This window comes from Pan paniscus, chromosome 18 (genome assembly GCF_029289425.2).
Source record: "Pan paniscus chromosome 18, NHGRI_mPanPan1-v2.0_pri, whole genome shotgun sequence".
Lineage (NCBI taxonomy): Eukaryota > Metazoa > Chordata > Mammalia > Primates > Hominidae > Pan > Pan paniscus.
In genome coordinates, this window is record NC_073267.2 from 2089196 (window position 1) to 2116507 (window position 27312).

The following is a 27312-nucleotide window of genomic DNA, read 5'->3' on the forward strand; positions in this document are numbered from 1 at the left end:
ATTTAGCTTAGGCAAAGTTGCAAGGACACTGCGGTTAGGAAACCCATCGGGGGTGAGGACTCCGAGCTGGGTGACCAGGGCAGGGAGAGCCAGGCACAGCCATGCACACCTTCTGGGGCTGCACCGGATCCACAATGGCAGCCTCCTTGGTCTCATCATCAATGACCAGGTACATGTAGTTGTCGGTCAGGGCAGGCAGCACCTCCACCCTCATGGTGCCCTCGTCCACGGTCAGGTTCTTCCGCAAATCTGTGTGGCAGAAAACTCCCAGCAGGGCTGGACCTGCAGACACAGAGCACAACTCAGCGGGCGTCCACGCCAGGCCCTCCACAGGACGCGCAAGCTGCAGTGCTTCCCAGCCTTTCTAGGTTCCTTTGAAAAAGAATATTCTGGCCAGGTATGGTGGTTCTTGCCGGGAATTCCAGCGCTTTAAGAGACTGAGGTGGGAGGACTGCTTGAGGGCAGGAGTTTGAGACCAGCCTGTGCAACATAGCAAGACCTTGTCTTTTTTTTTTTCTTTTTTTTTTGAGACGGAGTCTTGCTCTGTCGCCCAGGCTGGAGTGCAGTGGCGCGATCTCGGCTCACTGCAAGCTCCGCCTCCCAGGTTCACGCCGTTCTTCTGTCTCAGCCTCCTGAGTAGCTGGGACTACAGACGCCCGCCACCATACCCGGCTAATTTTTTGTATTTTTTAGTAGAGACGGGTTTAATGGTGTTAGCCAGGATGGTCTCGATCTCCTGACCTTGTGATCCGCCCACCTCAGCCTCCCAAAGTGCTGGGATTACAGGTGTGAGCCACCGCGCCCAGCCAAGACCTTGTCTTTACAAATTTAAAAATTAGCCAGGCATGGTGGTGCATGCCTGTGGTCCCAGCTACCCCGGAGGCTGAGGCAGGAGGATCACTTGAGCCCAGGAGTTTGAGGCTGCAGTGAGCTATGACTGTGCCACTGCACTCCAGCCTGGGTGACAAGACAATAACCTGTTCCTTAAAAAAAAAAAAAAAGGAATATCTTCATATATCCCTGACGAGAACACAGGAACTAACTCATGCTCACATTCATGGAAATCAATTGTTTCAGACTTATGATCTCTATTTTCTTTTTTGAGAACTCTAAAAGGACAGGATGGCCAGCTTGTGATTGTGAGGCGAACCACTGCCAGTGCTGGATTATTCACACCCCGGACTCAGGGACAGAATGTGAAGAAGGGAACACAGACTAGGGGTGCCCCCGCCTGGCCATCTGCCCTCCAGCAAGCTGTGCTGCCACCACTGACTAAGCGAGCCTACGTTCCATGCAGTTACTCACAGCCCTTCTCAGCCTCTAGCCAGAAAGAACCAATACTTGACGGCAGGCTGAGGCAGGAGAATTGCTTGAATCCGGGAGGTGAAAGTTTCAGTGAGCCAAGATCGCCCTACTGCACTCCAGCCTGGGCAACAGAGTGAGACAGTCTCAAAAAAAAAAAAAAAAAAAAAAAAAAAACTTGCTCTTGAACAGCACGAATGTGAGATATGCACAAAAATCAGCAGTTCCTTTGAGACGGAAAGTTGGCCACAACTGCCCCAGATTCAAGTGTGGAGGACACAAAACCACCATCCAACTGACCCAAAGGACTCTGCCACAGGGGCCCAGAAGGCCCAGGAGCTGAGAGGAGTGGGTGACCAAGGGACAAAAGTGTCTGCCACCCAGTCGACCAATGCAAAAATATTTTCAGCAATGAAACTCCTACTAAATCTAAAAATACATGGGGGCCCCGACAATACCTTCAGTTCCGCTCTACACGGGGAAGAAACCACAGAAGGTGGCAGAGGACAGTGCAGTCCTGGGGTAGGTGCCACGGCAGGGGCTTCTCCCAAAAGGGATCCAGAAATGGGCAGCAGCCACCAACTGACAGACACACGCGTCTCCACGGCCCATCGAAATGCGGAATCCGACCTTATTTCCACAGCCGGGGAAACTGCCCAAACTATAGTTTCAATCACTGCACAAAGATATCCTATTACCCGCCTGACAACCAGCTGGGCATTTTCCAGATCATTCTCCTCAGGAACAAGAATACCAAGGTTTCTATATGAGCAGCTTCCTGTGATATTCCCCTTCCCCTTAGCCTCAGTACCACCCCAGCCCAAGGAGCACACCAAGCAGAGTGTGGGTGCTGGGGGCTGCAAGTGGGGTGCAGAAGGGTTGCGACAGGATTCCGAGTGCCGGGCGTCCTCCTGGAAAGGAGCTCCATTACAAACAAGGAGCAGAACATTACAAACAAAAATACTGCCCACGTGCGGTGGCTCACGCCTGTCATCCCAGCACTTTGGGAGGCCGAGGCGGGCGGATCACTTGAGGTCAGGAGTTAAGAGAGCGGCCTGGCCAACACAGTGAAGCCCCTTCTCTACTAAAATACAAAAATTAGCCGGGCGTGTTGGCGCGCGCCTGTAGTCCCAGCTACTCAGGAGGCTGAGGCAGGAGACTCGCTTGAGCCCGGGAGGCAGAGGTTGCAGTGAGCCGAGATTGGCCACTGCACTGCCCAGGCGAAGAAAATGTCATTTACAACTGGCGCTCAGCCTCCCCTGGGGACCATCACAGCCTCCTGAAGAAGCTGACAACCCAGGGAGGTGCCTTTATTTCTGAGGAAAGACGCAGCTGGTGCCAACACCAGCAGAAACCTTATTCCCTTTCCATATCACTCAGCCCAGCACTGCCTGACAAATGTTCCCGGCTTGCTGTTTTGTAACTGTAATACTTTGTACAAACAGGTCAAGGACCTGCAGCCTGGGGCCTGGGCCAAGTCCAGAAACATGTTCGGTTTGGCCCCAAAAACAACAAAAAAAAATGGAGATACGGTCTCGCTCTGTCCCCTAGGCTACAGTGCAGTGCTGCGATCAAGGCTCACTGCAGCCTCGACCTCCTGGACTCAAGCGATCCTCCCACCTCAGCCTCCAAAGTGACTGAGACTACAGTTGTGTGCCACCACGCCCGGCTGATTTTGTTTAGTTTTTGTAGAGATGAGGTCTCAACATGTTGCCAGGCTGGTCTGGAACTCCTGAACTCCTCCCGCCTCGGCCTCCCAAAGTGCTGGGATGACAGGCGTGCGTCACTGCACTTCTTTTTTAAATCAGGAAGTTTCACAGCATCTTGCTTCCCTTGAACTCGGCGGCACCAAATACGGGGGCTGGGGCCTCCCTTAGAATGGGGCACGCACGCCCTGCCGATGCACACAGTCCCGCTGGAACTCTCTGCCTGGACCCTTATGAATGTCCCTAAAACTGTAATTCTGAGGACCTCAAAATCCATGTCCTTTCCTTAGCAATGGCGACATTCTACCCCCTGCAGAGCCTTGACAGCTTTCGGCGAGATCTGGAAACCGCCAGGGACGCCTCCCTGCCTGCGCCTCCGCCCGCCCAGTGCCCTGCGCTGCGCACCCGCCCGGGGCGCTGGCCTTGCCCGGCCTCGCGACCACCTCGGGCGAATGACACGCCGGGTCCCCAGACAGGGGGGCTCCGGCGCCGGGCGGGCAGCTCCACCACCGCAAGCGGCGCCGCGAGACCGCGGTCCTTGCAGCGGGGCAGCAGGTGCGGGGTGGGCCAGGCGTCCCGGGGCCCTGCCCGCTGCGCCTTAGAGCCGCGCCCCAGGCTCTCCTCGGCGCCGGCCCCGGCAGGACGCGATGCCCTGGAGGCGTCAGGGGCGCGGCCGGCCCAGCCCGAGCGTGGAGGCCGCGGCGGACGCAGGCCTGGCCCTGCTTACCTAGCGCTTTCCGCACCCGCGGCCCCGCGCCCGCTCCGCGCCAGCCTCAGCGCCTGCGCCGCCTCCGCTCCAGCCCCGCAGCGCGGCCTTAGGCACCTGCGCAACAGACACCGCGTCAGCGGTCGCCAAACGACGGCCCGGCGCCGCCCGCTGCCCGCCCCGCCAGGCCCGCGTCCCCCGGCCCGCACCGCCCCGCCGCACCCACCGAGGCCTCGGCGGGCGCAGGCGGCTCCCAGCGCGGCGAGGCTGCGGCGGCCGAGCAGCCCGCGGCCCACCACCATGACCCGGGCCGGGCTGGACTGCCGAGCTGCCCAGGGCTGCAAAACACCGGCGTCGGCGCGTCGCAGCCAATCAGCGCCCGCCTCGCGCTGCCCTCAGCCAATCAGCGTCCACCTGGCACCGTCCGCCAATCAATCAACGCGCTCGCGCTCAACTTGTTTTGTCCGCGAGCCCCGACTGCCACGGGCCGGGAGACGGGCCTGGGAGCGGTGGCGGCGGCCCGAGAGCTGCGCCGGGAGAGCTGTGCCGCGAGCCTCTGCCTCTTTTTTGGCACCGCACAGTGGATCCTTGGAGGCCTAGCGCCACGCCGCCCGGGTACCCGGCAGATCGCGAGGTGGAACGGGCCGTCGCTGCGGGGGACAGCGTTCCGAGGCAGTTGGTCCTCTCCGGGATGCCGTAGGCATCAGCTGACCGGCCCAGCCCACGTGACTACAGGGGCACTTGATGGGAATCATGGCAGCATCCAGGCCATTGTCCCGCTTCTGGGAGTGGGGAAAGAACATCGTCTGCGTGGGGAGGAACTACGCGGACCATGTCAGGGAGATGCGCAGCGCGGTGTTGAGCGAGCCCGTGCTGTTCCTGAAGCCGTCCACGGCCTACGCGCCCGAGGGCTCGCCCATCCTCATGCCCGCGTACACTCGCAACCTGCACCACGAGCTGGAGCTGGGCGTGGTGATGGGCAAGCGCTGCCGCGCAGTCCCCGAGGCCGCGGCCATGGACTACGTGGGCGGCTATGCCCTGTGCCTGGATATGACCGCCCGGGACGTGCAGGACGAGTGCAAGAAGAAGGGGCTGCCCTGGACTCTGGCGAAGAGCTTCACGGCGTCCTGCCCGGTCAGCGCGTTTATGCCCAAGGAGAAGATCCCTGACCCTCACAAGCTGAAGCTCTGGCTCAAGGTCAACGGCGAACTCAGACAGGAGGGTGAGACATCTTCCATGATTTTTTCCATCCCCTACATCATCAGCTATGTTTCTAAGATCATAACCTTGGAAGAAGGAGATATTATCTTGACTGGGACGCCAAAGGGAGTTGGACCGGTTAAAGAAAACGATGAGATCGAGGCTGGCATACACGGGCTGGTCAGTATGAGATTTAAAGTGGAAAAGCCAGAATATTGAGTTATTTCTTAACAAGTTTCGAGAGAGAAGGGAGCAAGACAAGAGCAAGCAACGGCTATTAAATGTCACAATCCTTTAATTAGAAACCATTTATTGGCCGGACGCGGTGGCTCACGCCTGTAATCCCAGCACTTTGGGAGGCCGAGGCGGGCGGCTCACGAGGTCAGGAGATCCAGACCATCCTGGCTAACACGGTGAAACCCCATCTCTACTAAAAATACAAAAAATTAGCCGGGCGTGGTGGCGGGCGCCTGTAGTCCCAGCTACTCTGGAGGCTGAGGCAGGAGAATCAGTTGAACCTGGGAGGCGGAGCTTACAGTGAGCTGAGATTGCGCCACTGTACTCCTGGGCAACAGCGAGACTCCGTCTCAAAAAAAAAAAAAAGAAACCATTTATTTTAAAAATGATTAGATTGCTATGCCTCAACTCATAGAAGATGGACTCTTCAAGAAAACGTGAAGTAGAACGGATGGGCCAGAAATGAAAACAGGCAAGTAAAGTATTTCTTCGGAAAACATTTTATCAAACCATATGTTAAAAAGACTTTCCTTTTGTAAAACTGGATTAGAGAAGACTTTTCAGTGGGTTATCTCTAGGATGATCAGTAGTTCAGCATTTAAAAACTGCAGAGAAAACTGAAAGTTATGTTCCAGATAACTTTCCGTTGTTTACCAAATTTTCTTGGACTTGGTCATCATCAGGAAGCATTTGTAAAAATAAAAATTTCCAAATTACTGGCCCATCTCGGACTCGCTGAATCAATTTGATAGGATTAATCGCCAGTGAAGCTGTGTTTACAGGGCATTCCAAGTGATTCTTATCAGGAAATGTGAAAAACACTCCTGTACATAATCGGTTAATTTAAAATTTTACTTAATAAGTGAACAATTAATGAAGATTTCACCTGTTTACTTAGGGTATCTACCCAGACCCATCGATTCTGAGTTCGGGAGATGATTTTGAAATTACTGTTTTCCAAATAAAGGTGCTCCCTTCTAAGTGGCTTACAAGTGTAATTTTTTTCCCCCCAGTAATGACGAGGAGGGATATTTCCTCCTTGTGGGGCTTCAGACCTTAGTCTTTGACCTTTGGCCTTCTGAGCACTGTGCTGTGTTAACACAGTTAATCAGCAACTGTACTTCCCAACCGGAGATAAGGAGGCTTTGTGGAAGCTGAATAGCCTGGGACTGCTGCTTTTGCTCTTGCCTGCACTCTCCTCTGAAAAAACATCCAGGCAAGATGCACAGCGTAGCTGTCAATGCACAGTACTGTTAGGCACCATGCCAAGCAGTTTATTCTGTATTTCCACGTGTTATGTAACCAGCAACCAAGCCATAAGCTTAGTATGATCACTACCATCCCCATTACTCAGATGAAGACAGATCTAGAGGCTAGGAAGGCTGGCTAAAGTCACTCAGCTTAGCGGCAGAGCCAAGATGTAACCCAGCTCCCCCAAGACCAGAACCTGAAGTTTTGACCACAATGCGGGCTGCATCTTGTAAGTAGACACATAAGAAGAATCAGACACTTAGGTATGCTGCAACCCCATGCTTAAATTATAATTTAGTAGGAGGAAGTGCCATAATTGGATTTCTTTATTAAGTATCATGCTATCTTAACTACTTTTAGTATTATTTTTTTCATTGCTTGGCAATGCATGTAATTACAGAAGAGTCAGAAAATAGAGATTAGCAATTAGAACAAAACACCAAAAATTTCATCTACCCAGAGACAGCCAAAGTTAAGCATTTAGTGCAAGTTCTTGCAAGTCTGTGGATATAATTGTAATTTTTTTAAAGAGTTTGCTCATATCATACAATTTTCTTTTTTTTTCTTTCTTTTTTTTTTTTTGAGATGGCGTTTAACTCTTTTTGCCCAGGCTGGAGTGCAGTGGCACAATCTTGGCTCACTGCAACCTCTGCCTCCCAGATTCAAGTGATTCTCCTGCCTCAGCCTCCCAAGTAGCTCAGATTACAGGCATGCGCCACCACACCCGGCTAATTTTGTATTTTTAGTAGAGACAGGGTTTCACCATGTTGGTCAAGCTGGTCTCGAACTCCTGACCTCAAGTGATCCACCCGCCTGGGCGTCCCAAAGTGCTGGGATTACAGGCATGAGCCACCGCGCCCAGCTATACCATACAATTATTTAATTTGCTTATTTCACTGTATATTGTGACCAACTTTTTCTTTGTTAGCTGACACATTTCTGCAGTACAACTTTGATGGATTGCATAAGATTCTGAAGTCAAGCCTCCATTTTTGGACCTTGAGATTGTCTCTAATGATTTGCTAGTATCAGCACATGTGCTGTTTTTTCCTTTGGCTAGGTTCCTATAAGTGGAAGAGTTGGATCAAAGGGTGTGTTCATGCTGGAAGTGTATTATTAGTCTGCTACCAGGTACACGGTTCAGCTGAGATATAGCTATCAAGTTGACAGACTATTAAAGTCAAAGTTATAAAGTAGAAGCAGTGCTCACATGCAGCCCTAGTAGGTGGCACAAGCCAGCACCGAGTACAGTGCCCCTGGGGTCAGTGTTCACCACAGTGGTAGAACAAGCTTTGTCACAAACATTGACATCAGCATTGCAGGTGTAGGCACACAAAGTCCTTACGTGCAAGAATCAAAAACAGAGACACCAAGTCCGACAATTCCTGATATTGCTAAAATCATAGTAATCCTAGCATTCAGAAGATAACGTTTTTCCACATTTTGAATACATTTAAACCTATGAAAAAGTTTAAAAACCAATACAATGAACTCCATATGCCCTTTAATAGTTTCAACAATTACCAGCATTCACTATGTTTGTCCTCTGGTCCTACGTCTCTCCCTTCCTCCCCGCCATATATGTGTATATATGCAGACATGCACCTCTCTCTCTCTCTACACACACACACACACACACACACACACACACACACACACACACACACACCCCAACCCCATATTTTGGAAATGCGTTGGGATGGTGACTGCAGAAAGACTCCGCCCTTTCAGCATACACCTCCCAAGAATCAGGATATTCTCCTACATGGAAATGAAACCATTATCACGCTTAAGAAAATAATTCCACAGTGTATTAGTCTGTACAGAATGTATGGTTTGACATCTGTTCTTCTGTTGTGTTTTTAAAACATGTTCATTGGGCTTTTATAAAAAAATGAGTATTACACATCCACTTAATATATTATGAACATATTTCCAGGTCAGTGAATATAAGTACAGGTACCCCTTTTTAATGGCTGTATCTTAGATCATGTACCCCAGAAGCACAGCCTAAGATGGGGATTCTTGTTCCCGTGATTTGCTGAAGGAGTGCTCTCAGGAGAAGAGAAGTGTAATGAAGCAGAAAGGGCAGGGAGCAAACTCCAAGGAAGAAAGTGGTCTCTGGGCTGGATATCAGCTTCAGTCAGCTGGTGAACCCAAGGGGAAGCTCTGGAGCAAGGAGTCTGTTGGCACCAGAATCTGCTCTCCCCGCCCCTTCCATAGCTTCCTCAGGTAATTTTCTGACCCTCATAGAAGCTGAGGGACTTCAGCAAGTGAAGATTTTCTGGGTGGAGCATCCCCGACAGATTGCACACGGTTCAGATGCTCTGCTATTAGAAACAATGATGCAAGGGGCATCCTCCATATACTCTACAGCAAGGGTCCCCCAGCCTCCAGGCCACTGACTGCTACCAGCCCGTGGCCTGTTACGAACGGAGCCACACAGTAGGAGGCAAGTGAACATTCCCGCCCGAGTTCTGCTTCCCGTCAGATCAGCGGTGGCATTAGATTCTCACAGGAGCGTGAACCCTTTTGTAAACTGCACATGCGAGGGATCTAGGTTGCGCACTCCTTATGAGTATCTAATGCCTGGATCTGAGGTGGAACTGTTTCATCCTGAAACCATCCCCGCCCCCCGACCCGGCAATCCATGGAAAAACTGTCTTCCACCAAACCATTCCCAGGTGCCAAAAAGTTTGGGCCGCTGCTCTACATCATTGGCACTTGTTTGTTTCCTTAGGGAAGTCTTAGAAGTGAAATCAATGAAATGGTTTGCACTTTGAAATTTTGACACTTTTTGCCAAATTGCAGAGGAAAAAAAACTACCATGTTGCACTTGACAAGACTGTTTAAGAATACCTTTACACCGACACCCCAGCTAAGGCTGGGCATCATGGCTATGGTCATTCTTTTTTTTTTTTTTTTTTGAGACAAAGTCTTGCTCTGTTGCCCAGGCTGGAGTGCAGTGGCATGATCTCGGCTCACTGCAAGCTCCGCCTCCCGGGTTCACGCCATTCTCCTGCCTCAGCCTCCCGAGTAGCTGGGACAACTGCCACCACACCCGGCTAATTTTTTTGTATTTTTAGTAGAGACAGGGCTTCACCGTGTTAGCCAGGATGGTCTACATCTCCGGACCTCGTGATCCACCCACCTCAGCCTCCCGAAGTGCTGGGATTACAGGCGTGAGCCACCGCGCCTTGCCTATTTTCCTCTTTTTCTTAAAAATATAAGTGTCGGCTGGGCACGGTGGCTCACGCCTGTAATCCCAGCACTTTGGGAGGCCGAGGTGGGTGGATCACTTGAGCCCAGGAATTCAAGACCAGCCTGGGCAAAATGCCAAGATCCCTGTCTCTACAAAATGTTTTAAAATTAACCGAGTAAGGTGGCTTCTCCTGAGCTCCTGGACACGGGGCTCAGTGGAGGGGGCACCATACCCACTCTTGCTGAACCAACAGTGGGAGCCAAGCCAGCACCAACCACGACACCCTCACTTCTCTCCTCTCCTTCCTTCCCTGTCCACCCTCCCCATTCACCTGGCTTCACAAACCCCCCAGTTCTCCCCAAGGGAGGATGGAAGGCCTGTTCTGCACAACTAGGTCAAGTCGTTCATTACCTTATCACCACAATTTGGACACTTAGGGGTGAACCTGCATCCCTCCTCTGTGGCTGCACATGGTAAAAGCCAGATAAAACATGACTGACAAGATGGTTTATCTCCCAACACCAGCCTTAGGAAACAGTTTCATATACTCACTTTTTCCTTTTTTTTCAATCCTGTGGTGGAGGGCGTGTAGCCTTCTAAAGTACCAGGTCAAACCTCCCAGGCCGTGGGTCAACACTGACCTTAGCGGTGGGTCTTCACAGCTGGAGTCTGCGCCCTGAAGCAAGTGACTCTCAATGGTGTGCAGTTGAGCCGTTTACTTTGTGGCTGCTGCAAAGCAAACAGATAAAGTGGCAGCTGTCGTCCTCATGTCCTGAGTAGGTCCCCCTCAGAGTTCTGAGACCCAGGCACGCTCATAAACCTTTTGAAGTTGGTCTCCTCCCAGTTGATTCAGACTCAGTCATGTCAGCCCTGAGCCAGCAAGCCTCCACAAGCACTGGTCACTCCAGCGTGTCACCAGAGAAGACCAGGGACTAGAAGAGCCCCAGGTGCTCAAAGCAGTCACACAGGATTGCCCACGACTTTGGCTATTCCCACCCAGCGCCAAGAGCCCCTTGCCCTCATCCTGTCAGATCCGTCAGATGACGAGTCACCACCCAGCTCTCAGAAAGTAGTCTTTAGAGGTCCTTTTTTTTTGTTTTTAAGACAGAGTCTCGCTCTGTCGCCCAGGCTGGAGTGCAGTGGCTGGATCTCAGCTCACTACAACCTCCTCATCCCAGGTTCAAGAGATTCTCCTGCCTTAGCCTCCCGAGTAGCTGGGACAACAGGCACGTGCCACCACACCCAGCTAATTTTTTGTATTTTTAGTAGAGATCGGGTTTCACTGTGTTAGCCAGGATGGTCTCGATCTCCTGACTGCCTTGGCATCCCAAAGTGCTGGGATTACAGGCGTGAGCCACCGTGCCCAGGCCTTGAGGTCCTACTCTTTTTCCAGGGAACCAAGACAAATAATAAACTGGCTTAAGAAAATAAATCATTCACTCAGGATTAAGAAACTCACTCAAAGCCGTTCAACTATGTGGAAAAGAAAATAAATCATTCAAATCTGTAGAAGATTAAATCTGTTTATTAATTCATGTAAACATTTTCCAACTTGGGAGGAGACAAGGCAAAGACAGTAGGAGGCCTTCTAAGAAGGGAGGTCAGATGAGAGAGGCCTTCAGACTCACCCAGACCACCTCCACCATAACAATTTCTAGAAACATGTTCACCACATGTAAACAAAATGCAATTTTCCCCATAATTTTCAAATTAATATTCCATTTTAAAGGGAGTTAAAACCCTTATACTTTTCCAGAGTTCAAAATGATAGACCGTTTTAAACATGTTTTTGTCCAGACAAGTTTCTGCTTGCCTCAGTAGGATCTGCAAGCTTGCATGAGAGTACACTAATTTTCAATCCACTCCTTGCTCTGTGTGATAGAACGAACTGCGAGGAGAAACAGAAAAAGAGACAAAAGGTTAATTTTTAAAATCCCCTTGTATATCAAATTGAAAAATCAATGATCACGAATAGAGAACTGCAATGAAAGTTTTGTTTACAGATATTAATATAAACTTCCATTAGAGCTGTAAGATGATGGGAAGAGTTCCAGTCTCGGAGTACAGTTAATTTACAGGCCCAGCTTCTGACTGATTTTGTAAAAATTTTGTCACTTTTCATGCTATTTCTCTCAGGTAGGAAAGTTGGGATTAAAAGTCTAATGTGGCCGGGTGCGGGTGCAGTGGCTCACGCCTGTAATCCCAGCACTTTGGGAGGCCAAGGTGGGTGGATCACCTGAGGTCAGGAGTTCGAGACCAGCCTGGCTAACATGGTGAAACTCCCATTTCTACTAAAAATACAAAAAATTAGCCGGGCATGGTGGCACACACCTGTTATCCCAGCTACTCAGAAGGCTGAGGCAGGAGAATCCCTTGAACCTGGGAGGTAGAGGTTGCAGTGAGCAGAGATTGTGCCATTGCACTCCAGCTTGGGCAACTAGAGTGAAACTCTGTCCCCCCCACCCCCCCACTAAAAAAAATGTCTAATGCAGGGCTGGGTGAGGTGGCACATGCCTGTAATCCCAGCACTTTGGGAGGCCAAGGCAGGTAGATCACTTGAGGCCTGAAGTTCAAGACCAGCCTGGCCAATAAAGTGAAACCCTGTCTCTACTAAAAATATAAAAATTAGCCAGGTGTGGTGGTGCACACCTGTGGTCCCAGCTACTCGGTGGCTGAGGCGGGAGGATCACTTGAGCCTGGGAAGGTTGAGGCTGCAGTAAGCTGTGATCGCACCACGTGCTCCAGCCTGTGTGACAGAGCGAGCAGAGCGAGACTCTGTCTCAAAAAAAAAAAAAAAAAAGCATAACATAGGAAAAAGGGCTTAATGTGTGTTCAAACTACCAACTGTGATAGACTTTAAGCTGTAGCAGGGACTCAATCTGTGAGACTACAGGAATATGGTGACATAATTTAATAATAGTCTTATTTTAATAGTCTTATTTTTTATAATTTATACAGCACTTTAACCAACATTTTATTTAATATAGAGTGGAAGGACATATCAACCACTTTAATTTCAAGACTGAGAGAAAAGTACCAACATCAGGGAAAACTGTGAAAGACTTTAAATGGGCAATAACAATAAGTGGGTACCCTTTCAATGGAATGTTGTGGTAGTCTGACATTGGCTAGAACACGTTCAGAGCTATCTGATTCTACAGGGGCTACATCTCCCATTGCACGGACTGAGCTGTTTTAGAACTAGGTTGTAGAAAGCTGACAGTGATTCGAATGACCCTGCTCATGGAATCCCCATGAAGTCTGTCTGAGTGAAGATGCACTGCTTCTGCCCTATAGAGGAGCCCAGAGGTTCATCTACAAGCAAACCCATTCAGCATTTTGCATTGCCTGCCTATGTATCTATTCTTCCAATTCCTTTTTCTTTTTCTTTTTTTTTTTTTTTGAGACACAGTCTCACTCTGTCACCCAGGCTGGAGTGCAGTGGTGAGATCTCGGCTCACTGCAACCTCTGCCTCCCAGGTTCAAGCAATTCTACTGCCTCAGCCTCCTGAGTAGCTGGGATGACAGGCACCTGCCACCATGCCCGGCTAATTTTTGTAGTTTTAGTAGAGATGGGGTTTCACCATCTTGGACAGGCTGGTCATGAACCAATTCCCCTTTGAATCCTTCTTCTCCCCTATATCTTACTGGTTCCCTCATTAATTAATGAGTTAAATCTTCAACATGTGTTATTTTATTTTTGTATGCATCATGGTTTTTGGATTTTGGTTTTGGATTTTATATCTTTTTATTTGTAAAATACTGTGTTACCTAATGCACGAAGCAGCTTGTCCATAATTACGAATATTTGTTAAAGCCACCTGGAACACCTGTTACACACATTCTCTGGGAAAGTGCAGTATCCACTTGAGGGTCATTCATTGTTGTATTTGAATCAAATTTAGAAAACTCTTAAGTTCCCATGAACTTAAGTTGATCAGACTCATTAGCAAGTGGTGCCTCCTGTCTGGAGGAAAAGTATACAGGGCCGGTCAAGGACCTAAGCGTGCCCTGACTTGCAAAGAGACAGTATTTAGGGGCCCATGCTAACCGTTGAAGAGATGCAGCATCTTACTGCAACTTTTCTGCCTTTGGCCTGGTAGTGAAGAGGCCTCAAGCCGAGGTCCTAGAAATATTGGTAAGGCCACTGGAGACTCCATGTCTGCAAACTATTCAGATGTGTTGGTGGCCATGGAAAATGGGAAAACCTGCTTATGAGGCTGAGATGGAGGAGATGCAGCATTCACAAATGCTCCTGCAGGATGTCCATGAGATGAAAACTAATTTCATAATAACACTAATTCTCTCATCAGCACGCAATGTTTTCTAGAGGCTCCATGATACCATTAGTCTGACACAAATGGAATGTGTGCTCTAGAATGTTTTAAAATTTTTTCAGTATTAAGCTGCAGTACAGCAAGTATCAGTAGATATAACCACACAAACGGGAGCACATTAACTTGCGGGAGAATACAAGAGAAAAGAGTTGAGAACCATGAAGTGAAGCAACGAGGCTGGCTGGGTCCAGTCTCACCTGTGACCCAGGGCAAGTGGCAACACTTCTTGGTCCCACTTTTCTCATCTGCAATAGGGGAGTTTGTCTCACTGCACTTTTCCTCCTCTGACACCTTGAACACTAAGACTCGAGGATCCTCCAACACTGAAGTGCCTCAGGAGGCAACTGTGGCCCTTCAGGGTTGGAGGATCATGGAATTTTGCAGGTTAGCACATTTAATTAAGCTCTGCAGGGTCTCACAGGCTGAGGTGTGGTGGGATTAGGATTCAGACCAGATCTGTCTCCCCGCAACAATCCAAGCACTTCATTGTGCTATCTTACACTGCCTCACTAACTGAAGGGAATGCCACAGGGTGGGTGGGGGTGGGGACAACCTAGTCTGACCTTTTGGGGTTCAGGGGCCAAGAGAGGGGTCTCACTATGTTGCCCAGGCTGGCCTCAAACTCCTGGGTTCAGGTGATCCTCCCACCTCAGCCTACCAAGTAGCTGGGATTACAGGTGTGCACTATTGCACCCATCAGCTCTGATTTTAAAGCCCTTTCCCCTGTTTTGGATTTAACCTTAAAGGATATTTTCTTTGTTGGTCTATTTTCTTTGATGTCTTTGGTAACTCCTTTATACAATATGAAAAAACCCCTGGCTATTTCCTTTGCTTTTAGGATAGCTGAATCCTTATGCGCATCTGGGAACTGGGCATTAGAAATAATAAATTCTCGAATTTATCTAGGTTTTTCTTATGGTTTGAATATACAGAATAATAAATATATAGAATAATATGGGACTATAAAATGCACTAACTTTTAAATAAATTTTGCTTCTTTCCAAGAGAAATTGCCACTTTAATGCTGTTTTCTGTTCACCTGTCATTGCAAGAAACTCATGTACCTGGTTAAAAAAAAAAGATGAGACAAATATATTTGAAGTTTACAAAGAAAATTCATTTTTGACAACAGTGGGAAACAAACTTTCTCATTAGAAATGAAATTTTATTTGCAGTAATTACAGCTCAATCGTTTGTTTTTGTTTGTAGAGACAGGGTCTCACTCTGTCGCCCAAGCTGGAGTGCAGCAGTGCTATCACAGCTCACTGCAGCCTCGAACTCCCGGGGTCAAGCAATCCTCCCTCAGCTTCCCATTTCTGAGGTTACAGGTATGCACTACTCTTCTCTGGCTAATTGTTTTATGTTTTATTTTTTGTAGAGACAGGGTCTCACTATGTTGCCCAGGGTGATCTTGAACTCCTGGCCTCAAGTGATCCTCCTGCCTCAGCCTCCCAAAGTGGTAGGATTACAGGTGTGACCCACTATGCCCAGCCAACTCAATTGTTTTGATAGAGAAGATAAGGCAGGAAAGGCTATATAAGCAAAATCTCCAAAGGTAATCAGGTATCTCAGCAAGGAAAAATCCCCTCAATAAAGTGGAAGCAGAATTTGGAACTAAAGTCTAATGGTAAATTTCATGAGCTGGTTTTAACAATAAAAAACAGGTGCCTATTGCCAAATGCACATGCTAATCCCTAAGTATCTGCTGCTGTTGTATAGCTGCAAACCAAGGAGAAAACATGTAGCTGACTTTATGTAACTGAGTAGGTGAAACACAGCCAAATCTTCCTAGAAAAACCACCTTATGACTGATCAACATCTCCGACTTGTTGTTTTACCCATCGTTACTTGACTATATCAAACATCATGTTTCCTTGGTGTTTTTTTTTTTTTAATTATTTTGAGACAAGTCTTGCTCTATCACTCAGGCTGGAGTGCAGTGGCGTGATCTTGGCTCACTGCAACTTCCACATCCTGGGTTCAAGTGATTCTCGTGCCCCAGCCTCCTGAGTAGCTAGGATTACAAGTGCACGTCACCACACCCAGCTAATTTTTGTATTTTTAGTAGAAATGGGGTTTCGCCATATTGGTCAGGCTGGTCTCAAACTCCTGACCTCAAGTGATCCGCCCTCCTTGGCCTCCCAAAGTGCTGAGATTACAGGCGTGAGCCATGGTGCCCAGCCCTAAAACATCATGTTTATTTATCCATTTAGGCTAATGGCCTCAGTCATTACTCATAATAGTAAATATTAGCGAGGATTTTGATATAAAATATGTAACATTTGTTCATCAAAGCAATGTGTTTAAAGCAAGATGATTTTTTCCCAGGCTGTTTATTAGTGAATCAATTTCTATCAAATGTTTGACAAAACAACCTATTTTTTTTGGGAAAAAGCATTCACTTTGGAAATATTCTAAACATTTCTTCCTTTTTGCTATTTACCGTGCAGCCCAAAGTCTCCTCAGCAACACTTCCTGTGAGACTACAGGAATGAAGGGTGCCTGTGTGATTAGTCAGATCAATCAGCACATGGAAACTGAGAAAGACAGATTTAAAGTCCAAGGAGTTTTTGTTGCAAGTTGTGCACGTTAGATGCTTCATTTACAATATAACCACAGCTGGAACTGAAAAGAAACAAAGACAATGATAAAATGTGATGCCCTAAGCCACAAATTTCATCTGTAGCAGAAAAAGAATTATCACTAAAAACTCTACGACAGTGTGTGGAAAACTTACTGAGTGTTCAGTGCTATGCGGTCTACAAGACAGTCGTAAAAAACAGTAAAACACACTTTCTACGCAGCCATTCTCAGGAGTCATCTGAAACTGCGTACACCAGTCCTCTGCCTGCCCTCCTTCCCTCCCTCTGCCAAGCCCTCGAGGTCCATCCCAGTCTCATTTCCTTGCTGGGGCCCTCCCTTCTCGTATCCCAGCCCGCAGCCTTTCTCTCTTGGAACAGCAGCAGAGTGCACGCCTCAGGACTGACTGGTGCTGTTGCATCAGCTCCTTATTCTCACCTCCCGGGCTGGGAGTTCTGAGGGCAGGAACTGTGTCTTGTGCCTGGAAAGCACGAGTTCAACAGCTGCTCACTGGATGGGCCTGCATGGGGCCTTCTCTACAAATACAGAAAGCCTTGCAAGGCTGGCCGGGTAGCACCCAGATGCTATTAACACTGCTGGTGATACACTCTCCTCTCTTTCAGTGATTTATGCTATTCCATATTTCTGAAGCAAGCCTTACTTTAGCAATTTTAAACAGGGAAACTAATTCAAATTTCTCAAATAGGGGAAATGAACTGAAGATAGCGGTTTCTTATCTAACCACAGATCACTTAGTCTAGCAAATTTTAGATGCTTTTCCTCAGATATCAATAATAAATGTACAGGGAAAAAAATTAGTTTTTCAATTTTTGAAAACTATTTTTCAAAAAATGAATACAAGGCCTTACACAGCATCCTCCACATTAGTTTTTTCAACTTTAATACCACATCATAAAATGTTTTAAAAATTCAGAGGTCAATATCTTGACTGTGGCAATAGATACACAAACTTACAAGTGTGATAAAACTAATGAGAACACACACACACGACTGCATGTGAACCTGGAGGAATCTGAATACGACCAGTGGATTGAATGGTGTTGATATCCTGGCTGTGACATGGTACTATCACTTGCAAAATGGTAACACTGGGGGAAATGGGGCAAAAGCCACAAGGGATCTCTCTTATTATTATTTTTTTTTTTTTGAGACACAGTCTCGCTCTGTCGCCCAGGATGGAGTGCAGTGCAGTGGCGCGATCTCGGCTCGCTGCAAGCTCTGCCTCCCAGGTCCACACCATTCTCCTGCCTCAGCCTCTCAAGTAGCTGGGACTACAGGCGCCCACGACCATGCCCGGCTAATTTTTTTGTATTTTTTAGTAGAGACAGGGTTTCACCGTGTTAGCCAGGATGGTCTCAATCTCCTGACCTCGTGATCTACCCGCCTTGGCCTCCCAAAGTGCTGGGATTACAGGCGTGAGCCACCACGCCCCACCCTCTTATTATTTCTTATACTTCCATGTGAATCTATGGGGAGCTGAGATCGCATCACTGTACTCCAGCCTGGGTGAAACGGCGAGACTCTACCTCAAAAATAAATAAATACATACATAATTAATAAATAAAACATCAAAGACCAGCCGACCTAACTCCATCTAAAATACACAACTTCTATGCAAAATATAAATAAAATTAGAAAACCAACTACAATCTCAGAAAAGCACTAGCAACTCAGACGACATACTAAAGGCCAAAAATACCCTCCTGACACACAGCTAATAAAGAAAAAGCCAACTATTCCAGTTAAAAAGAAGAAAAGGAAACTGGCTGTGGTGGCTTACGCCTGTAATCCCAGTGCTTTGGGAAGGCCAGGAGTTTGAGACCAGGATGGACAGCATAGCAAGACCCCATCTCTACATGGAAAAAAAGAATCAGCCAGGCATGGTGGTGTGTAGCTGTAGTTCCAGCTACTCGGGGGGCTGAGGAGGAAAGATCGCTGGAGCCAGGGAGGTCGAGGCTGCAGTGAGCTATGATTGTGCCACCGCAGTCCAGCCTGGGCGACAGAGCAAGACCCGGTCTCGAAAGAAAAGAAAGAGAAAGCAAGGAAAGAAAGATGGCCGGGCACGGTGGCTCACTCCTGTAATGCCAGAACTTTGGGAGGCCAAGGTGGGTGGATCATGAGATCAAGAGATCGAGACCATCCTGGCCAACAGGGTGAAACCCCGTCTCTACTAAAAATGCAAAAATTAGCCGGGCATGGCGGCGGGAGCCTGTAGTGCCAGCCACTCAGGAGGCTGAGGCAGGAGAATCACGTGAACCCGGGAGGCGAAGGTTGCAGTGAGCCAAGATCACGCCACTGCAATCCAGCCTGGTGACAGAGCGAGACTCCATCTGAAAAAAAAAAAGAAAAAGAAAAAGAAAAGAAAAGAAAGAAAGGGAGGAGAGAGAGAAGAAAAGGAGAAGGGGAAAGGGCCAGGTGCAATGGCTCCTGCCTGTAATCCCAGCACTTTGGGAGGCTGAGGCGGGCGCATCACCTGAGGTCAGGAGTTTAAGACCAGACTGACCAACACGAAGACACCCTGTCTCTACTAAAACTACAGAATTAGCCAGGCGTGGTGGCAAGCACCTGTAATTCCAGCTACTCAGGAGGCTTAGGCAGGAGAATCACTTGAACCCGGGAGGCAGAGGTTGCAGTGAGCTGAGATTGCACCCCTGCACTCCAGCACCCCATCCTGCAAGAGTGAAGCTCCATCTCAAAAAAAAAAAAAAAAAAAAAAAGGACGGAGGGCGAGAGGGAGGGAGGAAAGAAAGAGAAAACTCCAAAAACAAAAAAAGAAAAACCAGGCAATTAAAAGCAGCACAATTGGTCACAGCCGTGGGAAAGACATCCCATGTCAGTAGTCAGTGAAGAAAAAGCAACAGAAACCACAGGGCGGCAGCATGTCTCTCTTTTCAGAGCTGCCCGAGTTACAAACCAGGTCCTGCAGCTGGTGATGCGGAGGTGAGAAGCCAGAGAGCTGGGGCAAACCGAGAACTCCACCTCCCCTCGGCCTCAAGCACCTCGGGGGTCACCCTGCCGCCCACCCTGGGCACCCCTCCTGGTCCCACGCACTCCCAGTAGTGCTCCTGGCACAGGGACTGTGGCTCCGCAGGTCTGCACACCACCCCCCTGCTCCCCAGGACCCCGAGGCCTCACCTCCTGCCACGGGCCTCTACTTCCCCAGGTGTCACCCTCCCCACGAGTGACCCAGCAGGTGCCTCCGCCTAGACTTGCTCTTCCCAGCAATGACCACCCGGCAGCCAGGCCCAAGCCGGGGCGGCCTCCATCCCTGAGCACCCGCCCAGCCCCTGCCGGCCTCCATCCCTGAGCACCCGCCCAGCCCCTGCCGGCCTCCAGCCCTGCTCCTCCCACCGGAGCTCCGCTCCCACAGGAGCCTACCCGGCGCAGGAGAGACGCACACACAGGCTGCCCAGTGGGGCCCGGGGCCAGGGCAAGGGCTTGAGAAGGGAACCAACAAAGAAGGGGACCAGAGGCCACCCCAGCTGAGGGGACAGAGCAGCCGAGGCCTTCTCCGTGCCAGGAAGCAGCACCAGCCACGGACGGTGGAGCCGGGCCCTCACCTGGGCTGGGCGCCCAGACAGATGAGACGCTGGGCACTGGCTCCCGGAGCTTCTTGTTCCATCTGCGGATGGAGGACACGGTTGGGGGTGCAGTTCCCTTCCCCCAGGGGCTGCGGGACACTCAGAGAGCCTATGCCAGTGCCCTGGGCTCCGGGAAGGGAGAGGATCTGGGGGCCAGACACACAGGGAACGGCCCCTCCGGCAGGGCCACCGCTTCCCCCCAACTGAACCCTGCTTCTCTGCCGTCCCCTCCTCTACACCAAGGTAGGGACACGGGCTGAGGTGCTCCCCACTGCCCATAAGGATGGGTGGGCCCACAGCCGCGCTGCTAGGCATCCACACCATCCCCGCCGTGGAGTGGGACAGGGTGGCGGCTGGGAGACCAGCAAGTGGCCATTCTCGGGACAGGGTGAGGCAGCTGGACTCACACCCGCTGCCCAAGCACCATGCCCGAGGGGGAACACTGTGCCGTGAGGAACTGCAGTTAGACCTGAGGAGGGACTTTCCAGCGGCTGCGGCGGCAGCAGAACCAATGCTTTAGGGAGAATGAGGCACCGGGACCCGAGGCGCAGCAGCCCTAAGGGGCGAGAGGTGCTGCAGAGGCCACGGTGAACACAGGCAGGCCCCCTGGAAGGGACACAGCTGTGAAACTGCCCCGGGGAGGGGCACAGGCTCTCGAACCTGCCCCCAGGCATGGGGAGCAGCTCCCACCCAGGCCACGGGAGAAAGGAAAGAAGGAAAAGTCTGAAGATGTTTGGCCACACCTCATTTTCTGGAAAATCCATCGAGTGGCTGCTGCTGGGAGCTGACAAGCCAGGGCAGGGGTGGGGGCAGGTCAGCCGAGGACCCCAGAGCCCCCCCGCTCCCCGCCCATCCCACTGTGAACCAGGCCTGGGGGTGCCATGGACACTTCTTCCACGCCAGCAGGCAGCCCCGCCTGTCACCGGTTCTGGCCATGCACTCCCTGCGTGCCAGGCTCCAGGCTGGCTCCTTCTCCCGGCCCTCACCCCAGCCCAAGGCCCAGAAATGCAGCAAGGTCTTGGGGACCCCGCTCAGCCGAGCTCCCAGGGCCCAGTGTAGTGGAATGAAGCTGGGGCCCAGACAGGAGCCAGGTGCAGTCCCCCAGGCCCCAGGGTGTGGAAGCGTCTGCCCTGGGTAGGACTCAGGTGCCCCCTGGGTGTGGAAGCATCTGCCCTGGGCAGGACTCAGGTGTGGGCTTCAGGGACAGGGACCAGCACAGGGGTCCCCGTGGAGTCCTCACCCCACTTGCTCTCGTACTTTTCCACGTCTCCATCTGCTTTTGCCATCGCCGTTCTGGGGGAACGCCAAGGCCTAGCCAGGCAGCCTCGCGCCAGCCCCCCCACCCCGCCCCTCGGGCTTCCTCTGCACCCGCCAGGTGACATCATCACCGCTGTCTGATGCCCTGCCCCCACGTTCTGGTTCCCTGCAAGGATGGGGGACACAGCAGGGCCCAGGCATCTGGCAGCAGGACCACCGAGCGGCCCTAAGCCCAGGCAAGAGCACAGAGCAGAGTGCAGGGTCCTCTGGGGTCCCAGGCCCTTGCTGCCCCACGCACTCCTCACCCCAGTTCCTGCTATGAGCTGGAAGGGTGGGAGCCAGGTGCACAGGGACAGCCTGATGGGTGCCCGAGGGCCAGGATGCGCTCCCAGGGAAGCTGAAGCCAAGCTTGTCGGGAGGAGTACACCCCCATGGGGGGCAGGACGGTGCCCCAGCCCTGGGACACAAGGGGCCCCCAGCGCCGACCGTCCGATCTGGAAGGCAGGAGGAGTTAGGACCATCCTAGCGTGGGACCCAGCGGGCTCCTTAGCGGCTGCTGGGGCACCACTGGGTGGAGAAGGAAGTCCCAGGTGTGTGGCCACAGTACGGGTCTTCACCCCTTCCCAGCACCCTTGCCAATCCTGGAGCAGGAGCAGCAACAGCAGAGGGTGTGGCCAGGCCTGGAGGCTGCCCCTCCACACCCCTGTCACAGGTGGGGCCACGTCCCAGGGCTGTGGGCAGCAGGGCCAGCCTGCCGGCCCGAGGTAGCTGACACGTGTCTCATGCTGCAGCGGGTCTGCCCGCCACCCGGGCGTGTGAACCCCAGGTCGGGCCCCCTCGCCCTGGAGCCTCGGCCCTTCAGGGGTGTTCCCAGCCAGGCGCTGGCTCTCCTGCCCTCCCCCTGGGCTCTGCCCACAGTTGGCGCGAGGGTGGGTGAAGCCTGAGGCTGGCAGGGCCGGGAAGTCTTGGGGCTGGGCCTTCTGCCCCACAGGCGCTTCTGGGCCGGGGGAGCCGGGGTCGGGGCATGCAACAGTGGGACTGAGGAGAACTTCCCTGGGTGTGGGGCAGCTCCCGGGGCCCTCCCAATCCACAGCAGAGGGAATGGCCCCAGACAAACCAGACCTGCCTCAGAGCCTCACACTCAGAGCTGAGTGCCCCAGGTGCCCACTCCCCAGACCAGATGCTGAGTGGGGTCTGGGGGCCGGACAGAGCCCCCAAAGAAACATCTGCACATTCCAGACGCGTGTGGTCAGTGGCGGGCGTGCGCCAGGCCCGGCACCCCCGCCCGCGCTGGCCGCCTCACTGGAAACTGGGCTGGGGGGACCGGCTCGGAGGGGCCGCCTGCGGAGCTTATGTAACCGCTCCTCCCTCGGCAGGGGCAGGACAGGACGCCAGACCCAGGGAGGCCCCGTGCCCCCTGCCAGGCCCCGTCCTCTCCTGGAGGAGCCGGTTCCCCTCCGCCCAGCAAGAGGACCCCCAGGCCCGTCCCTCCCGAGAGCAGGCCCAGGGTGAGGAAATGGGCTGCAGTGTGGGCGCTGGAGAGGACAGGGGACAGGCGGCAGTGCCACCCCCACTGCGGCCCCTTCCTCGCTGGGCCAGCCGAGCCATGACCTCATCTGTTTCCCTCTGTGCTGTGCTCCTTTCCATTTAAGGAGAGTGAGGCGGCTTCCAGGGCCGGAAATGATCCTGTTTAAATTAACGGGCTGCAGTTTGGGACGGTGCTCATTTGAAAAAAAACAGTGCAGCCCCGGGCTGGGCAGACGGCTGCTGGCTCCGCCTACCACTTCCATGGGGAGGGCCAGGGAGGCCGGCCACAACCCTGGCCCCACGAGGGGTGGGGGTTGCAGCCTCTGATAGAGGACGAGGCTGCCAGGCCCCAGGCAACAGAGCCCTGCACGAGGGTCTCTGGGTCCCAGACACGGGGTGTGAGACTAGCCGGGGAGCCCCAGGCTCAGCGGCATTCTGTCCTTACAGATCCCTCCCACGGCTGAACTGTCCCCAGGATGAGACGCCGGGGGTGACATGGGCAGCCTCGGGTCCTCCTGGGACCCACAGGCAGGCACAGGGATGGAGACTCCGGCCTCGGAGGCCGAACGAGGGAGACGAGAAAGGGGAGTCTGCGATGTCCTTGCCTACACTGATGGAAAAACACAGCCAGCTCAAAAAGGGCCGTTTGGAGACGAGCCCACCTGTGGGGTGTAGGAAGGAGAGCGCTTCATACGTATGCCACCTGCCGCTGGGGTCGGGGCCACCCTTCCAGTTCAAGGGGAGAATGAGGGCCGGCTCCTGGTGCCCCTGCACGCAGCTGACATGGAGCCAGGCGTTGCGACCCCCTTGCATCCCTCTCCACTCCCACCCTTCACAGCCTGTGTGGGCAGGTGCTGCACTGGCCCTATGCTCCTGATGGGCACACTGAGGCTGGGCACACTGAGGCTCAAGGGGCCCTCCTCCTCCCCCCCCAACACCATCCCCCAAACACCTCCCCGGGCAGCCAGCAGGGTCCAGTGTGTCAATGGAGGAAGCCAAGTTAGGAAGCGGGTGGGCGGGGGGCGGCAAGCAAACTGGCCATCTGCGCCCGGCTGTGCAGGCACAGCAGTGCCCTGGAGAGGGCAGCGGCACAGATCCAGCGGGGCAGCCGGAATCCCATCACCCACTCGGCTGTGGGCACAGCCAATGATGGCATGAGCCATCCTGAGGCCAGGGCCACGATGCACAGTGGACGGGCTCAGAACCCGGAGCCCCTGTACTCCCACAGCTGTGACGTTCCCTGGGCATGGGCTTGCCCCAGCGCTGGCCTCATTCCTGCCTCAACCAGAAGGAAGAGCTGGCTTCCGCCTCTGCCTGGGCACAAAGCCCTTTCCGAGGTGGCCTCACAGAAGCCAGCCTGTCTTCAGATCATGGCGCTCCTAAGGTCAGGAACGCCAGGCTGGGCCAGGGCTGGGCCTCGGGAGCTGCAGGGAGAAAAGGACCCAGCCCGCCTCAGCCCCAGATGTAGCCCTTCTCCTGCCACCAGTGCCTGGGCACCCCGGCCCCTAGGCGAGGACAGCTGCCAAGCCATGAAGAGCGAGGTGTTCTGGGAAAGGGCGTGAGCTGCATTTTCCAGCTGCGCTCACTCTGCAGGGAGACTGTGGCGCCCCCGCCGCTGTGCCCGCAGACGTGCCCGGCCTCAGCCAGCTGGAGCGCAGGCAGCAGAGTGCAGGCCAGGCCCAGACGGCAGCGGGATGTTTTCATTCCAGGGTGCTTGGCGGGCTGGGCTGCCGTGGCCACTGCAGAGCTCCAGAAAAGAACACGTGTGTCTCCCTCCAAAGTATATTCCTCGCTGGAAAGCAGATCCCAGGCAGGGTCTCCCCCACGAGCAGGGGGAGAGGCACCCCAAGGTGGGGGAGCGAGGGCAGTGGCAGAACCACCCCATACCCTAGGGGACCCAGGGAGGGGCTTGCAGATGCGGGACCCACATTTGGCAGCGGTGCCCGGCCACTGTCACCAGATGGTGGCCAGCGCATCACCCACACGTGGGCCAGGATGGCAGAGGAGATCCACAGAGATGGCTCCAGCAGGAGGCCCTCACAGAGATGCCCTGGCCTCAGAAGAGCCAACAGAAAGCCGGGAAGGGGGACGTCGAGGCTCAAGCTTGGCACAACCTCCCCAAAGCTCCCAAAGGCTCTCGGTGCCCACCAGCGACAGCGCACACCGCCACCACCTAACAGCAAGGATGCCCGCTCAGGGCGGGCACTGAGCGGAACTCAGGCAGTGCCACTCGCCAGCTTACGTCAAAAGAACAAAAGGAGTGAGGACGGTACTCGCGGCTCTGCCAACACTTCCCAGCCCCGCACGTCTCACACACACCAGAACGCGTCAAAAGGCACCAATGGGCAAACACCCAGATGTAGGCACAAGCAGGAGTGGGCCGGGTCTTGTGAGCCCCCACAGCCACGCGGCCCTGCGCTGAAGCCACCGAGGCTGGGTGCTGAGGGGTCCATAGGAGTCCACCCGCCCAGGCTGCACTGGCTCCCGTCGTCCAGTGTCCGGTCTAAGCACAGGCACAGTGCCTGGCTCTCACCCTCAGGCTGTTACACTCTGCTCTGTGGCAGGGCAGGTCTCACAGTGCATGGAGGACAGGGGAATGCGCCCCTGGAACCCCTGAGGGAACCGACAGAGCTACTTTAACAAGTGTTGATTGTTGGGGCTGCCAGTGGCTGAGCCAGGTCACTGCTACACTGCCCTGCAGGGTGCATCTAATCATGGAGCCCACTTTACAGGTGAGGAAACTGAGGCTGAGAGACTGGACCAAGGTCACACCAGAAGTGGAGGTGCTGGGACGTGAACCCAGGTCTGACTCCAGGGCGCAAATTCCCTACATCTGGGTTCCCAGCCTCCTTCCTGAAACTGAACAGGAAACTAGAGGGAAGGGACACAGCAGGGATGAGCCAGGGAGGGAGAGGTGGGAGGGGCTGGCAGCACCCAAGCAGCTGCACCTGGGCGCAGGGCCCCTCGGCCCCTCAGCCCCTCGGGGAGTGCAAGCACATCCCAGCCCGACTCGGAAGCGCCACTGCCACCTCTGTCTATAAACCAGGGCACTAGTGTGGGCCCCAGGCACCCTGTGCGGCTCCAGGGGTCTGCCCCAGAGCATGCTGATGAAATCATCTCCACCACGGCTTCTCAGAGCCTCAATTTCCTGGTCTGTAAAATGAGACCAGGAGTGGCTGCAACCCTGCAGTGCCGTGATGAGGTATGGAGAGACAAGAACACAGAGGGCTCAGCGCGGGGCCCGGCGTGGCCACGGCGGGGAGAGGGTGTGGACTCTTCCTAGACCTTTTCTTTTTGAGACAGAGTTTCACTCTGTCTCCCAGGCTGGGGTGCAATGGTGCAATCTTGCCTCACTGCAACCTCTGCCTCCCAGGTTCAAGCGATTCTCCTGCCTCAGCCCCCAAAGTAGCTGAGACTACAGGCATGCGCCACCATGCTCAGCATTTTTTTTTTTTTTTTTGAGACAGAGTCTCGCTCTGTTGACCAGGCTAGAGTGTAATGGTGTGATATTGGCTCACTGCACCCTCCGCCTCCCAGGTTCAAGTGATTCTCCTGCCTCAGCCTCCTAATTAGCTGGGATTACAGGCGCCCACCACCACACCTCGCTAATTTTTGTATTTTTAGTAGAACGGGGTTTCACCATGTTGGTCAGGCTGGTCAAACTCCTGACCTTGTGATCCCCCCACCTTGGCCTCCCAAAGTGCTGAGATTACAGGCGTGAACCACCGCGCCCACCCTGTTTTGTTTTTTTTTTTTTTTAAAGACCGTTTCCTAGTCGCCCAGGCTGGAGTGCAGTGGCACCATCACAGCTAACTGCAGTCTCAACCTCATAGACTCAGGGAATCCTCCCCCCTCAGCCTCCCAACTAGCTGGGACTACAGGCGCCACCACTAATATCTATTTATTGGTCTCGCTATGTTGCCCAGGCTGGCCTCAAACTCCTGGCCTCAAGCCATCTGCTCTCCTAAAGTGCTGGGATTACAGGCGTGAGGCACTGCGCCCGGCTGGACAGTGGTTTTGATTTCCGTTTCCCTCATGACTAATGAGGCCGACCATCTTCTCACACGCTGTTGGCCATCTGTGCGTCTTCTTTGGAGAAATCTCTGTTCAGATCCTGTGATTTTTTTTTTTTTTTTTTTTTTTGAGACAGGGTCTTGCTCTGTGACCCAGCCTGGAGTGCAGTGGTGTGATCACAGCTCACTGCAGCCTTGATCTCCTCGGCTCAAGTGATGTCCCACCTCAGTCTCCTGAATAGCTGGGACCACAGATGCATACCACCACGCCCGGCCAATGTTCTTTTATTTTTTAGAGACCGGGGTCTCACCCTGTTGCCCAGGCTGGTGTGAAACTCCTGGGCTCAAGCGATCCACCCACCCTGGCCTCCCAAACTGCTGGGATTCCAGGC

At 52.8% G+C, this 27312-nt stretch overlaps 2 protein-coding genes across 7 annotated transcripts in view; one reads left to right on the plus strand and one right to left on the minus strand.

Moving 5' to 3' along the window:
* Positions 1-27312, minus strand: part of LOC100992459 (hydroxyacylglutathione hydrolase, mitochondrial) — a 47160-nt gene that overhangs the window by 13528 nt on the left and 6320 nt on the right. Inside the window, exons 1-3 of one of the 5 annotated variants that reach the window (XM_034941019.3) lie at positions 3941-4076; positions 3736-3831; positions 110-282 (exon numbers count right to left, since the gene is read on the minus strand). In XM_034941019.3, the coding sequence (XP_034796910.2) occupies positions 110-214 (105 nt within the window). In that variant the 5' untranslated portion in view covers positions 215-282; positions 3736-3831; positions 3941-4076. Of the gene's footprint in view, positions 1-109; positions 283-3735; positions 3832-3940; positions 4077-10156; positions 10284-11109; positions 11493-14918; positions 15006-27312 lie in introns of those variants that run through there. The other 4 variants (XM_034941020.3, XM_034941017.3, XM_063598261.1 and 1 more) reach the window with 4 other exon arrangements.
* On the plus strand, positions 4459-10048 carry LOC100975679 (acylpyruvase FAHD1, mitochondrial). Of its 2 annotated transcripts, XM_055100715.2 has the most exons (3): positions 4459-5094; positions 8899-8900; positions 9333-10048. In XM_055100715.2, exons 1-3 carry the CDS (start codon positions 4459-4461, stop codon positions 9469-9471), a joined length of 777 nt encoding a protein of 258 aa, XP_054956690.1. In that variant the 3' UTR covers positions 9472-10048. The 2 variants fall into 2 exon arrangements, with proteins under 2 accessions (XP_054956690.1, XP_003804390.2); XM_003804342.7 differs by lacking the exons at positions 8899-8900; positions 9333-10048 and having other exon boundaries at positions 4459-6132.